This window comes from Cebus imitator, unplaced genomic scaffold (assembly GCF_001604975.1).
Source record: "Cebus imitator isolate Cc_AM_T3 unplaced genomic scaffold, Cebus_imitator-1.0 Scaffold555, whole genome shotgun sequence".
NCBI classification, from domain to species: Eukaryota; Metazoa; Chordata; class Mammalia; order Primates; family Cebidae; genus Cebus; species Cebus imitator.
This window is the reverse complement of record NW_016107870.1, coordinates 419,324-433,045: the sequence shown is the minus strand read 5'-3', so window position 1 is coordinate 433,045 and position 13,722 is coordinate 419,324. Positions and strand designations below refer to the sequence as shown.

At 62.2% G+C, this 13,722-nt stretch overlaps 1 protein-coding gene across 1 annotated transcript in view; it reads left to right on the top strand.

Annotated features, from left to right (window-relative positions):
• The first annotated feature begins 8,155 nt into the window (after positions 1-8,155).
• Positions 8,156-13,722, top strand: part of KCNQ2 (potassium voltage-gated channel subfamily Q member 2) — a 75,561-nt gene continuing 69,994 nt past the window's right edge. Inside the window, 1 exon segment of the mRNA XM_037733914.1 lies at positions 8,156-8,651. Coding sequence (XP_037589842.1) covers positions 8,356-8,651 — 296 coding nt within the window. The 5' untranslated portion in view covers positions 8,156-8,355.

The following is a 13,722-nucleotide window of genomic DNA, read 5'->3' as shown; positions in this document are numbered from 1 at the left end:
CCGCTGCGTGGGGGAGGGCGAAACCCACCGAGTGCCACGGTGGGGGCGGTAAGATCTCCCCTCTGCGCTTCCCAGTCTCTCTAAACCTTTTCCCCTTTAGGGTGTGTGTCGGAGCCTTTAAGTATAAAAGGGTCCCTGGGGCCCCACCCCCTCCCCAGAGGCTGGGCAATGGTCCCTGTGGCAGCCAAGCCGGCCCGAGGGGCCGGGCGGCCAGGTGTGGGGGTTCTGGTACTTGAGCAGCCATTGCACCTTCCCCTGCCCTTCACTCAGCCTTCATCTGGGGCGTGAGGCTGGCGGCACATGCTGGGTGCCTGTGGGGCAGCGGGAGCTGACTCAGCATCTTCACCTGCCCGCCCGCATGACGCCTCCCCCAGCCGGCCGCCACTCTCCACGCTCCACAAACCTTGCCCCTTTCCTCCACCGTCGCAATCCTCTACCCATGGTCCGCTCCCCCACTTCACTGGTAAAGAGGGGGAGGTGCGGGGAGATCCCGCCGCTGCCCAGAGCCACACAAACTCGGCTCACAGACAGTGAAACACGGCAACGGCTCCAGCATCCGGCGGTGATGTGAAAGTGGGAACCAGCAATGCAGAACACCCCGGGTTCCTCTGCTGATCTCCAAGGCTGCCCGACCTGACCTCGCTCCTTGGGTGCCCCCCACCTAGTGCCTGGACTCCTGGGTCCTTTCCCATGAAGAGTCTCATCCCCTGGCTTGTGTATTCAGAAGCTTTCGGGAGAAAGTCCATTTATTTGTGCTGTTTCATGCTAAAGTGTGAATGGCTAACATACCAGAGCTATTTGCTTTTTTTTTTTTTTTTTTTTTTTTTTTTTTTTTTTTTTGAGGCAGAGTTTAGCTCTTTTGCCCAGGCTGGAGTGCAATGGTGTGATCTCAGCTCACTGCAGCCTCCACCCCCGGGGTTCAAGCCATCCTCCTGCCTCAGCCTCCTGAGTAGCTGGGATAATAGGTGCCCACCACCATGCCCAGCTAATTTTTGTATTTTTAGTAGAGACGGGGTTTTGCCATGTTGGCCAGGCTGGTCTCAAACTCCTGACCTCAGGTGATCCATCTGCCTCTGGCTCCCAAAGTGCTGGGATTACAGGTGTCCATGCCTGGCCTATTTGCATTTTAAAAAAGGATATTGTTAAAACATGTTTTTTTTTTGTTTTTTTTTTTTTGAGAGGGAATCTCACTCTGTTACCCAGGCTGGAGTGCAATGGCACAATCTCAGCTCACTGCAACCTCCACCTCCTGAGTTCAAGTGATTCTCCTGCCTCAGCCTCCTGAGTAGCTGGGACTACAGGTGAATGCCACCACGCCTGGCTAATTTTTGTATTTTTCTGTAGGGACTGGGTTTCACCATGTTGGCCAGGCCGGTCTCAAACTCCTGACGTGATCCTCCGACCTCGGCCTCCCAAAGTGCTGGGATTACAGGTGTGAGCCACCGTGCCGGGCCTGAACCGTGTTTTTCTAAACTTCAGCATGACTGGCATTTGGGCTGGATGATGCTGTGCTCTGAGGGGTCTGCCCTGTGCCTGCAGATGTTCGGTGCCCCCCAGCCAACCCCCGGCCTCTACCCCCTGGATGCCAGCAGCATCTGCCCCTCAGCAGTGACGACCAAACTGTCTCCAGACTCACTAGATGCTCCCTTGGGTGAGAACAATTGACCTAAATGGAGTTCATCTCTGTAGGTGGGATGCCAGGAAGCGTGATTAAGCAAAAGCCTGGTCTCCAGGGACGGGGCCAGCTTGTCCGAGCCGCAGGGATGGACGCTTCATGCTCTCTTCAGCTGCAACTAGTGGGAGGGTCTGTGAGCAGCCGAGACGGGGGCGCGTCCAAGCCGGGACTGATTCACCTGGTACCTTCCGGCCTCCTCCCGACCCCCTCGGAGCCAGGCTCCTGCTGTCTGTCCCCCATGCCCACCCTCCCATGGGGTGGGGGCTGATTCTCTCCACTTGTCAGTGAGGAGCAAGAGGCTCTGTCTCACTTGGGAAACCCCAACAAAGTATCTTCAACTCAGAGGTTTAAACAACAGAAACGTGCTCCTCACAGTGCTGGTGGCCAGAGGTCAAGGTCCAGGTTTGGGCAGACTCAGCTTCCTGAGTGCAGACGATGCTGTCCCGTGTCCCTGTGTGGCACGAGCAGAGAAGGGGGCCCAGCACAGTGTCTCTTTCCCTGAGGGCACTGGTCCCACCCAGAGGGCCCCGCCCTCCTGACCCAGTCGCCCCCAGAGGCCCCTTTGCTCACGCCATCACACTGGAGTGAGGTTTCAGCTTGGAGATTCTGGGGGTACACTCAGTCCACACAGGCCCGAGTGGTCACCTGGTCTGCTGAAAGCCACTCAGCTCAGGCAGGCCCATGGTGGCTGCGTCGGGGACATGGCCTGTAGCCCACACCAGTACCGCCCTCTGCAGAGGCTGAGGCAGAGCCTGTTGGGTGAGGGTGGTGCCCTGGTGTTTGCCGGTGGAGGTGGGCATTGGGCTGCCACAGAGCCTCGGGACTGGCCAGGCTCCAGCTCTCTGCAGCCCCTGCTGTGCTGCCGGGAGGACCCAGGTCTTCTGAACCACCCACCTGGTGTGGCATTAGGTGACCTTGTCCTCGATTCGGGGTGGGGAGGGCGGTGACAGCCCACGGGCCCTGCCCAGACTGATGGCTCCGCCCAAAGCCTACTGGACATCTGGTCCAGCAACACCCTGGTGAGCTTGGGCCGCCGGTGGGCGGGCAGCCATGGCACAGATGCCAGCAGCCTGTTCTTGGCAGGATGTCTGACCAGTCCACCAGCCCTGAGCCCCAGCTGCACAGTCCTCCTGGGGTCTCCCGGCAGCCCTGAGCCACACAAGCCCCGGGCCAGTGACTGAGGCAACATCTGGCTAGAGGCTCCTGTGATGTCCAGCCCAGTCAAAGTGACCATCTGTCATCTGACAGAGGTTGAGACGCACCTTCCTTGGGCTGGGTGGGGCCAGCAGTGTCTGTGGCCACCCCTATGTGTACTCACGTGCAGTGGGGCAGTGGCACTGGGCAAGGGGCTTCCGACTGGATGAGGACCAGCTTCAGAGAGGGTGGTGAGGGGTCCCTATGCCAGGGCCTCCCCGAGAGGACGCAGCACCTGCCCGCCCGGTGGGCAGAGGAGATAGCAAATGCAAGGGCTCCTTGGCTGCTCAGGGCTGTGGGGCGGCCATGTGCCCAGGCTGGGAGGACAGGGACAGAGAGGCCGGCGGGCCCGGAGCAAGCGGCAGGGCCAGGTCTCAGGAGCGAGGAGGCCTCGATGACGAGGCTGTTTGGGTAGTGTCGAGGTGCCAGGAGTCTGGGTGTCAGGTCCACAGTGGGGCCTGGGCCTCCCCCGAGTGAGCGGGGCCTTTGTTGCTCTTGATTCGGGGCCTGTTGCCACAGAATGGGACCGTCATCACAGCTTCTCCATGTGCCTGAAGGCGATGGAGGGGCGTGTGGGAGGCCACCTGTGACACCGGGGACCAGCGATGACAACACATGGGGTTTGGGGATGTGGGACTTCCAGGCAGAGCATCACGCAGAGTTCCCGTGAGGCCCCAGAGCTCCAGGTTAACTTCCGCCCTTTCCGGATGCCTCCGGAGCCACCATGGCTGCCCTGCCTGTTCCCGCCGTCACAGGTGATCACGGGCTCTGCAGCCGACGGCATTATTGGTGGCTGGGAAGTAGAAGTGAACTCCCTCATGCAATTAGCCGGCTTGCCAGGGGCTAGGGAAGCTTGTTGAGAGCCCTGGTCCTTTAAAAAAAACCTATAAATTAAATTTTTATTGACTTCAGTGTAAGATGTTAAAAAAAATCAATGCTTTCCTATCTTAAATCTTTTCCTTACTCCCCTGCTCCCCCGCACGCTGGATAAAGAGAGCCCTTCCTCCTCCTAATAATGGAAATTCCTGGGGGGGCTGGACCTCTCGGTCTGGGGAGGCATTTCCTGTTGCCCAAATTACAGGATTGAAGCCGCAGTAGCTCTGGCCCAGGTGAGATTGACTGAGAACCTGTCTCTCCTCGTTTCCTCATTTCCCCAAATTAAATCCTGTTTCTTGGCTGATGGAGCTTCCTCTGGGCCTCTGTGGGGTCATCTGTCTTTCTGACGGCGCCGTGACCGGGAAGCAGCTCCCTCTGTTTCCAGGGGGCAGGGAGGGACGGGGTGGGGTGGTGGCCCGGAAGGCCCTGCTTTCCAGCGTCTGTGCCAGCCGTTGTCACGGGTGCTGAGGCCGTCGGAACGCCGGGCACAGGTCCCACTGATGACGGCACAGTCAACAGAGCATAAAATCTTCGCTGTTCTAGGGGGGCCACAACCCTCGGGGACTGAGCTGCTCCACCGCCCCCGCCCGAGGCTGGCAGCCCCACAGGAGGGGCCAGAAGCAGCCCATATGCCTCTTGACTCACCGCCTGTGCTGGGTTCCTCTGGGGTGTGTGCTTGCTTTTGAGACGGAGTCTTGCTCTTGTTGCCCAGGTTGGAGTGCAGTGGTGAAATTTCGGCTCACCGCAGCCTCTTCCTCACGGGTTCGAGTGAGTCTCCTGCCTCAGTCTCCCAAGTAGCTGGGATTATGGGCGAGCCACCACGCCTGACTAATTTTTGTGTTTTTAGTAGAGACGGGGTTTCACCATGTTGGCCAGGCTGGCCTCAAACTCCTAACCTCAGAGGATCCACCCACCTCGATCTCCCAACGTGCTGGGATTACAGGCGGGAGCCACCATACACAGCTCTCATTTTTGTTTTTAATTAATTAATTAATTAATTAATTTTTCTTTCTTTCTTTTTTTTTTGAGACAAGGTCTTGCTGTGCTGCCCAGGCTGGAGTGCAGGGCTGTGATCAGAGCTCACTGCAACCTCCTCTCCTGAGCTCAAGTGACCCTCCTGCCTCAGCCTCCCGAGTAGCTGAGACAACAGGTACGCACTAGCGCTCCTGGCTAAGTTTTAATTTTCTTTTTTTTTCTTTTCTGTGGGACAGGGTCTCACTCTGTTACCTAAGCTGGAGTGCAATGGCGCCATCGTGGCTGGCTGCAGCCTGGACCGTCCAGATTCAAGCGATCCTCCCACCTCAGCCTCCTGGGTAGCTAGGACCACAGGCAGGCCACCAAGCTTGTATAATTTTTGCAGTTTTGTAGAGACAGGGTTTCTATGTTGTCCTGTCTGGTCTTGAACTCCTGGGCTCAAACCATCTGCCCGCCTTGGCCTCCCAAAGCTCTGGGCTTACAGGCATGAGCCACCGGGCCTAGCCTCTGTCTTTCACTTTTGGTCCCACCGTTCCCGTGCTGAGCCTGTGTGCCTGGGGTCCTGCACCTGCAGGAGAGCTGAGGAGTGGGTTCTGGGGGCCCCGAGGCCGCACCACACGCGCAGGGCTACCCGTGGCTTCTCCCAGATGTGGTTCAGTGTGTCCTCAAGAGGCATTGGCTTCCAGCCCCTCTCTGCGTCAGGCTCCAGGGAGAAGGACGGTGGGTGAAGCCTGGGGGAGCCGGGGCAGCAGGTGGTCCCAGCCCTGGGGTTAGCTTTCTGCTGGGGAGGGAACCCACAGGAGGACCTTGGGGGCAGATGAGCTGGCCTTTGATCCCACAGGAGCAGCCAGTGCTGGCCACACAACCTTCATGTTCCCGGCTGCTCAGTGCAGTCCGGCGATGTGGGAGATGCGGCAGGGCACCAGGTAATTTGCCTGGAGACCAGAGAAGGGGCGGGGCTTTCAGGTTCCTGCGGAGGGGACGGTGCTGGAGGTGCTGAAGGGACAGCACCCTCGTGGAATCCACGGCACCCTGGCCGCCTGGGCGAAGACTGTCTCCCCCGGTGGAGCTGGCACCACGAATGTCTGAATTCTGCTCAACCTCTCTGGAATCCTGTCGATGCAGTCTTGGCAAACACTGCTTGAGCCTGAACGATTTTCCCATCTGTTTTTAAGTAAATGGAATTCCTCCTGTTTGCATGAAATTTACCCCAACTGGGCATTTTCACGACCGGCTTTGCCTGGGCGCAGAGGAGGGGACGGGGGGCAGGCATCCTGGTAACCAGACTGGTGACAATGTAGCCCGTGGGTGTGCAAGATACAAAATTAAAAACATAAATGATTAATGAGCTAGCTCTTTGAAAGGACATCCCAAACAAAGGAGGAAGCAGATTTTCAAGCCTTGATGCAGGATTCACTTTCCAGAACCTTCCAAGGTGTGGCAAAGCTGCTGGAGCCAACACTGTTTGTACATGAGAGAACCACAAGCTGCTGGGTGCACAGCTCCACCTGCATCCCCAGCCGGCCCCTCCAGCCTGGCATCTACGGGGGCTCTCAGCCACCCTCAGGAGGCTGTGAAGGCAGCCGACGGCTCCCCGAGGCCTCAGCAGGGTGTTCCCCTTTTTTCTTCTGAAAAATGAGATGAGCAGGTTTTTCTCCCCCAGTATCCTGGAACAGCAGAGAGCCTTCATCCTTGCTAGAGTCGCGGTTCTGGGGCATCTGCTGAAACGGGAACCGGGGATTGCTCTTCCTTCAGCCTCTGTGGATCAGCCCTAATCTTGGGTCCTGCTTGGCTCTGACTCAAACCTGAAATGCCTGCTTCCTCAGGAGGGGCCGTGTGCAGTCCAGGCGCTGCCGCGGGGCACCTGGTGGTCTGGGGCTTCCACCCACAGGGTGAGGTGCCCCAGCCCTGCCGTGTTACATTTTGACCTACGGCTGCTCCGTTGGATCTTCTGGTGAGTGGGAAAGACCAGCGGCACCGGCCAGTGTGTGCACGGAGATGCCAAGGTACCTTCTTCCTTCTGCACGCTGAAGTCCTCTCCCTCCCCGAACGGAACAGGCTGCTGCCTCCTCCCTTCACAATGGAGAGAAACCGCAGCCACTTGGGGCAAGCCCACTTCAAGCTGGTAATCACAGCCAACTCGTGGGCAGGGAGGCAGGGAGGCGGGGTCTGCAGCGGGCCCTGGATGTGTGTGTGTGTGTGGCGTGTGCACAAGCTTGCGTAAGCTGCCGCTGACCCCCAGCGTCCTGGATGATTTACAGGTTGTCCCTTGGCCTGCATCGGCCCTTATGTTTTCAGCCAAGTCACAACAACAACACAGGCCCCACGGTCACAGCTCTGGAGACCAAAGGGCAAACACCACCCAAAGGCTGGCCCTGCGCCAGGGTTAGTGTGGGTTATGAGCAAGTCACCTGCGAGGACAGTGCCAGCCAGTCAGCAGAGGGACTTTCTCTGGGTAGAATTCATGGTGCCAGGCGAACCTGCGAACGGATTGGGCTCCTGGGTGTGCAGAGGAAGGCCCAGTGGTGGGGCACCCGGGGGACAGACAGCACGGAGCCTCGGGGGCCCCTTCATCTCCCAGCAGCAGCTCCAGAGGGACCCCTCCCAGGACACAGGGCTCCCGGCCTTGGGGAGACCACCTCCGCCCACTTGCCTCAAAGGAAACACCGTCCCATCTGTGGGGAGACAGATCTGACTTCTTTGTCCTGCCCCTGCTGCAAGCCCCTTCTGGGGTCTGCAGAACAAAGTCTAGGCCCCTTGGGGGGCTTCAAGTCCCTTTAGGGGTGACTCTCCTCCATCGCACTCCCCACGGCCCTTGCTCCTCTTCTTGCCTTGGGGCCTCTGTGGATGCCCCCTTTGCCCGGGCTGCTTTCCTTCCAGGCACCTCCAGCCCCCGCAGACCCTCCTTGCCCACACCCTGGGTTCTTGGGGATCCCACTTCCTGAGCAACCCTGAGCCAAGAGCATGAGGTCCTCGTGGGCTGAACCCTAACAGAGGCTTGGGGAGGTCCCGTACTCCTACCCCTTTCCGGAGGCGTCCACTCCCAGGGCCCAGCTGAGAAGACTCCAGTCCTGGACCCCACTGGGACCCCAGAGAGCACTGGGGCCACCAGGAAGGTCCGCTTGGTTGGTCTTGTGGGACTCAAAGGTAACCGTGGGGTCAGTGTGCACACGGCCGGGGTGCGAGGTGGGCAGGCTCAGCCCAGAGGTTCTGGTCCTGCGGTCCCCCTCCCACCCGCTTCCCCCACCGGCGGCGTTGCGGCGGGGGAGGGCGGGCCTACCCCTTCCCCGCTTCCTCTCTCCTCCCCTCCTCTCTCCGCCCCTACCCTCGGCTCCCCTCCCCGCCCCCACCCTCCGCTCCCCTCTCCGCCCCCCTCTCCGCCCCCGTGGCATCGCGGGGGTTAACGCGGGGCGGGGCGAGGCGGCGGGCGGAGCCGCGCGGCCGCGGGCCAGGCGCCGAGGTGCGCGCGGAGCGAGGTGGCCGCAGCGTCTCCGCGCGCGGCCCGAGCCCGGCAGGAGCGCCGCCACCACCTCGGCCATGCGGCTCCAGGCCCGGGGGCCTGGGCTGGGGCCCCCGCCGCCCCCCGCGCGCCGCCCCCGCTGAGCCCGCGCCCGGCCGCGGCGCCGCCCGGCACCATGGTGCAGAAGTCGCGCAACGGCGGCGTGTACCCCGGCCCGAGCGGGGAGAAGAAGCTGAAGGTGGGCTTCGTGGGGCTGGACCCCGGCGCGCCCGACTCCACTCGGGACGGTGCGCTGCTGATCGCCGGCTCTGAGGCCCCCAAGCGCGGCAGCATCCTGAGCAAGCCCCGCGCGGGCGGTGCGGGCGCCGGGAAGCCCCCCAAGCGCAACGCTTTCTACCGCAAGCTGCAGAATTTCCTCTACAACGTGCTGGAGCGGCCGCGCGGCTGGGCATTCATCTACCACGCCTACGTGTGAGTGGCCGGCGGGGGCGCGGGGCGCGGCGGGCTCCCCTCGGCGCCCCCGACGTCCCCCCCTGCTCCCCCCCGATGTTCCCCCCCGCCGCCCCCTAGGCGCCCCCCCTCGGCGCCCCCGACGTCCCCCCCCGTTACCCCCCGTCCCCCTCTCGGCGCCCCCAGCAGCGGCTGCGCCCCCAGCGCGTGTGTCGGAGCGCACGCGGCGCGTCCCTGCGCGTGGGGTCTGGGTCCGGGTCCGGGACGGCGCCCCCCGCCGAAGTGCCGGGAGGAGACTGGAGAGATTTTGGAGAGCGGTTTTGGAGCGCGCAGGCAGGAGGGGGTTCCGGGGTCGGGGCAGTTCAGGTCGGCGTGGGGGGCTCGGGCCGGGTCGCGTGCCCCTCCCCCGCGGGACGGAGAAGTGCGGGCGCCCCAGCCCCCTCCTCACCAGGGAGGCCCCTCCCCGCGGCCGCGGCGCTGAACAAAGGACCGGCGGGGAGGGAGGGTGGCGGGCGCTGGGTCCGGGCTCTCGGGGACTCTCGGGGACCCTCGGGGCTGGGGCCGCCCCACCACGCGGGGGCGGCGGGAGGGTCTGGGCTCTCCTCCTCCATCCCCCCAAGCCTCTGTCCCTCAGGCTGGGGGGAGCTTCTGGGTAGTTGAAGTGGGGGAGGGGCCCTCACATGACCCCCCCCCCCAGCCCCGGCAGAGCGCAGCGGCCTGTCGGGCCCCACTGCCGCCAACGCCCCTCCCGGGCCCCGCGCGGCCCCCGCAGCTTCCGTACGCAGCGCGGCTCTGACCCATCTGCAGCCGCCGGCCACCCCCGTGCCCATCTGGGCTCAAGACCCCGTCCTTGGCGGGGCGAGGCCGGGGGAGGGGCTGCGGCAGACCCGGGACCCCAACCCTGGCCCTGGAGGGGCTGTCCCCGCTCCCCGGGGGGGCTCAGGGCACGGCTGCCTCAGGCCGGGCTCCTGGGGGGCGGCCGAGCCTGCGCTTGTGCGCACACGGGTGTTCCGTGTGTTCCGTGTGCGCGCGCGGCCTCCCCGCGCCAGGGCGATAGCTGCTCTCGCATCCCAGCTCCACGCGGGCCCGCGGAGCTCTGGGACCGGCCATTTTGTGTGAGAGGCATTTTGGGATGGGAGTGAGGAGCTGAGTGGCGCTGCGCTGGCCGGGCACCCACCTGGCCGAGTGGGGCGTGTGCCCCGCGAGTGTGCCCCAGCGTCCGTGTGGCCTTGAGTGTGTCCTCACCAGACCCTCCGTGGAGTGTGATCTGGGAGGATTTTGGGGTAGGGGATGGTCCCAGAGGAAAAGCCAGGCCACTCGCAGGGGGTCTCTCCTGGGGTCCCCTGGGCATGCAGCCTCCGAGGTGGGCCTGGGACCCCCCAGGCAGAGGCTTCTCGGACCTCCTGGGTCCCGAGAGCGCATCAGCCCCCGCTGCCCCCAGGATGTGAGTCTGGCCTTTCCAGTCCCGAGTTCATGCCCAGAGTCCTGGATGAGCCCCCATGTCCCCGGAACGGCCTTTCCTTTCGGCCCCCACCTGGCTGAGGCCATCGGGCTCTTGGTGGACTGGTGCTGGTCAGTCAGGTCCCAGCCCAAGGTGACTTCCGTGAGGAGGATGGGACAGAGCCCAGCCCACAGCCCTCCTGCCCAGGTGGCCTGGGCCTCGGTGCCCCGCTGTGTGTCTGACCTGTGGTGCCGCCAGGAGTTTGTTCTGCTTTGAGTCCAGGACCCCTGGGCTGCGTGTGGCTGTTCCTGGCCAGCAGCATCTCCTGAGGCTCCTGTCAGGCCAGCAGCTCTCTGCCTGGCCACCTCTGCCCTGGCCTGCATTGGCCAGCCCCTCTGTCCCTCTGTTCCTCCCTATTTCTGTTTCCTGCGAGTGGCCATGTCCAGAACTGGGGCAAAGCATGGGGAGCCCTTGCACGTGGGGTCTGAGCCGTCTCCCGAAGGCCCTCAGTCAGGACGGCCTCTCTGTAGAGCAGCAGCATGTGGGGATGCTGGGGAGACCCTCAGCATCTGAGCAGCCCGCCCTCCTGCCTGCACCAGGCCTCTCAGCTCCTTTGCTGTGGGCACGGGGCTCCCTGAACCTCCCTGAGCCCCCAGCTCCCTGGTCAGGGTGGCTTGGACTCAGGGAGGTGGCCCCACTCTCTGGATTTTCCGAGGGGCAGGGCCGGAGAGCAGGGTCTTTGGTCCTGCCTCAGGTTGGACACTTGGGGCTGGCCGCAGAACCTCTGCATATGTCAGTTTTCCGTCGGTAATGTGGGTACAGCTGCTCCTCGCCCTGGGTTCTGTGAAGACCGGCTGCTGGGGTTGTCCCCCTCTTCCAGGCCCGCCCGGTGCCCTCTGTGGAAGGGACAGTCCAGGCTCAGGACTGCCGGTGCAGCTCACTGCCCGGCTGCCACACCCCTGCCATGGAGTTCTCTGCTGTCCCCGTGGCCCAGTGCATCCTTGGGGTGCAGCACCTCCCAACTTGGGAGGCCTGTTGGCCCGGTGTCCTTTGCCGGCCCGGTGTGGACTGACTTGTGTTACGCGTTGGCCATGATTTGTCTGTTTATTCATCAGTTAAATGGATATGGAGCTGAGCTGGGCCTGGGGCGGCCGGGGGTGGGGGATGGCCGGGCTCCCTGGCTGCTCGCTCAGCTTTGGCTGGACACAGGTCCCCAGGGCCACACCTGCGTTTTGCCTGTTGCCACCAGTGTCTGGCTTTGTAGTGGTCAAGTTGTGAGAGCCTTTCTGGGCATCCCTGCTGGACTCGGGGTGGCCACTGCCTGGGGTGGAGAGGGCGGTGGCTGCTGCCCCATGACCCCAGGGCTTGGTGGGCGTCAGGCCAGGCCCCGCTGCCCCGGAGCTGGGGAGGGGCTTTCTCCACCTCGGCTCCTCTGTGCGGAGCTGTGGCCTCTGCTCATGCTGCCTGGGAGCTTTCCTAGAGGCTCTGGAGACAGGGCTTCCCTGAGCCAGAAGGGCATCTAGGACCTGCTCTCCGCCTGGTGGGGTGGGTGCTGGCCCAGCTCTCCCAGGCACTCCCAAATGGAGTGTGACTGGCAGAAGAGGCCCAGACTCAGCAGATGATGTGCCCCTGGGGCTGCCGCAGGGGACCCTGGGCCGGAGCTCCGTGGGGTCCCTTCAGAGCCTGAGCCCCGGGCTCAAGCCTCTATCTCCTGCTGCCCAGCTGCTCACAGCCGGGACCGGCCCCAGGCACTGCTCCATCACGGAGTTGAATCTGCTTGTCCAGGCTCTCCGCATGGGTCGCTGGGCGTGCGAAAGGGAGCTCCGCTCCACTCCTGCTGGGTGCCGGCCTCAGTGACTGCTCAGGTCGAGCCCGCCAGAGGGTCACGCAGCCCCATCTCTATGGTTGGGGAAACCGAGGCTGCAGAAGGTTGAGGAAGCTCCAGAGTCGTCCTGCTTAACTGAGAGGGGGCGGTCCCGGCTGAGAGGAGAGCTTGGGGGTGGAGATTGCTTGATCTTGCCAGCAGCCAAGCCACGTTGCGTGGCCAGGGTGAAAGTGTGTTTGGAATAGGCCGGAGGGGCCCTCTGACCCCGGAGCCTGTCCGTGGGGCTTGCTCTGCTGTCTTGGCTCTCGGACCAGGCCTCAGATGGGATCTGGGTGTCAGGGGCCTGTGGCCCTGGGCTACTTGGACAGTTGCTGTCTCTCATTTCACTGCAGGGGGTCCCAGGGCTGGAGGGTCTAGTTCAGGCCGCCCGCTGTCGGGGCCCAGGCGATTCCCCCACACAGCCCTGGATAACTCAGGTGTTGCTGGGCACAGGCGGCCCGGCCCCTCCCACCCCTTCAGCTCCGAGGCAGGTGCGAGCCCTGGGAAGGCCGGCTGGGGTGGGCAGTGCCAGGCACGGGGGTGGGTTTGGCCGCTCTCTTCTTGGTAGGGCTGCTTTAGGTCGTACCCAGCACAGAGGGGGACCCGGGCCGGACCAGGGTCCGGTCTTTGCTGATGGAGCATTTTATGCAGAGAAAGAGACTCGAGTGTTTGAAAGGCCACATTCCCCTTCTTCCCACAGCTCCTGTGTAGGAAATTTTACGGAAATTTCCCGAAAGGTGAAAAAGCCACAGAGAGTGGCGACGTCCAGGAAAACCTGATTTTTGTGGCTCCTCGGGCTTCCCTCGGCCTGGCAGGAGGTCTTGGGTCTCCTGGCAGGATTTCTGTCCTTCACCAAATAATTTAAAGCGAAACTACTCTGGAGTGATAAAATAGTTCATTTTATTTTTTATTTTTGTAGATGGCCTCTCACTGTGCTGCCCAGGCTGGAGTGCAGTGGTGAGATCTCAGCTCACTGCCACCTCTGTGTCCTGGGTCAAGGGATTCTCCTGCCTCAGCCTCCAGAGTAGCTGGGAATACAGGTGTGCACCACCACACCCTGGTAATTTTTGTATTTTTCAGTAGAGATGGGGTTTTGTCCCACTGGCCAGGCTGGTCTTGAACTCCTGACCTTGTGATCTGCCCGTCTCAGCCTCCCAAACTGCTGGGATTACAAGCATGAGCCGCCCCACATCGCCGGGGAGTGATAAAATATTGTAAATGACTCTGCCTAGGTACACGGTGGAGTCAGTCACTGTGTACGTTCTGTGTCTGCAAGAGGACGGGAACACTCGTGGGTTAGCAGGAAGCTCCTGATCATCCGCAGGTCACAGCAGGGAAAACCTCATTTATTAGAAATCGCTGCAAGCCAATCTCTGCAGAGATGTGGCCTCTACAGAGGCCCCGGTGGCCTGGATGTGGGCACTGCCGGGGGTTCTCGGCCTCCCCAATGCCGACCAGGTGGGAGGCCTGCCTCCAGTTTTGAAAAGGCTTAGATCCTGGAGTGTTTTGAACTGTGGTCACTTCGGAGAACACAGGCTGAGTGCGGTAGGGGGGAGTGTCTGCAGATAGCGTTTTGGTCAATATACGAACGAATTGATGGATCTCCGTTAGTCCCTGTGCTCCTGACACGTCCATGCCTTCTGTGTGCACTCGGCAAGACCGTCTGGTAGCTGTTCCCAAGAGCACAGGGCAGCCTCAGCCCTGCAGGAAATGACATTCCACAGACACAGGAGCCGGGCCGGCCTCGGCCCTGCAGGAAAGGACATTCCACAGACACGGGAGCCGGG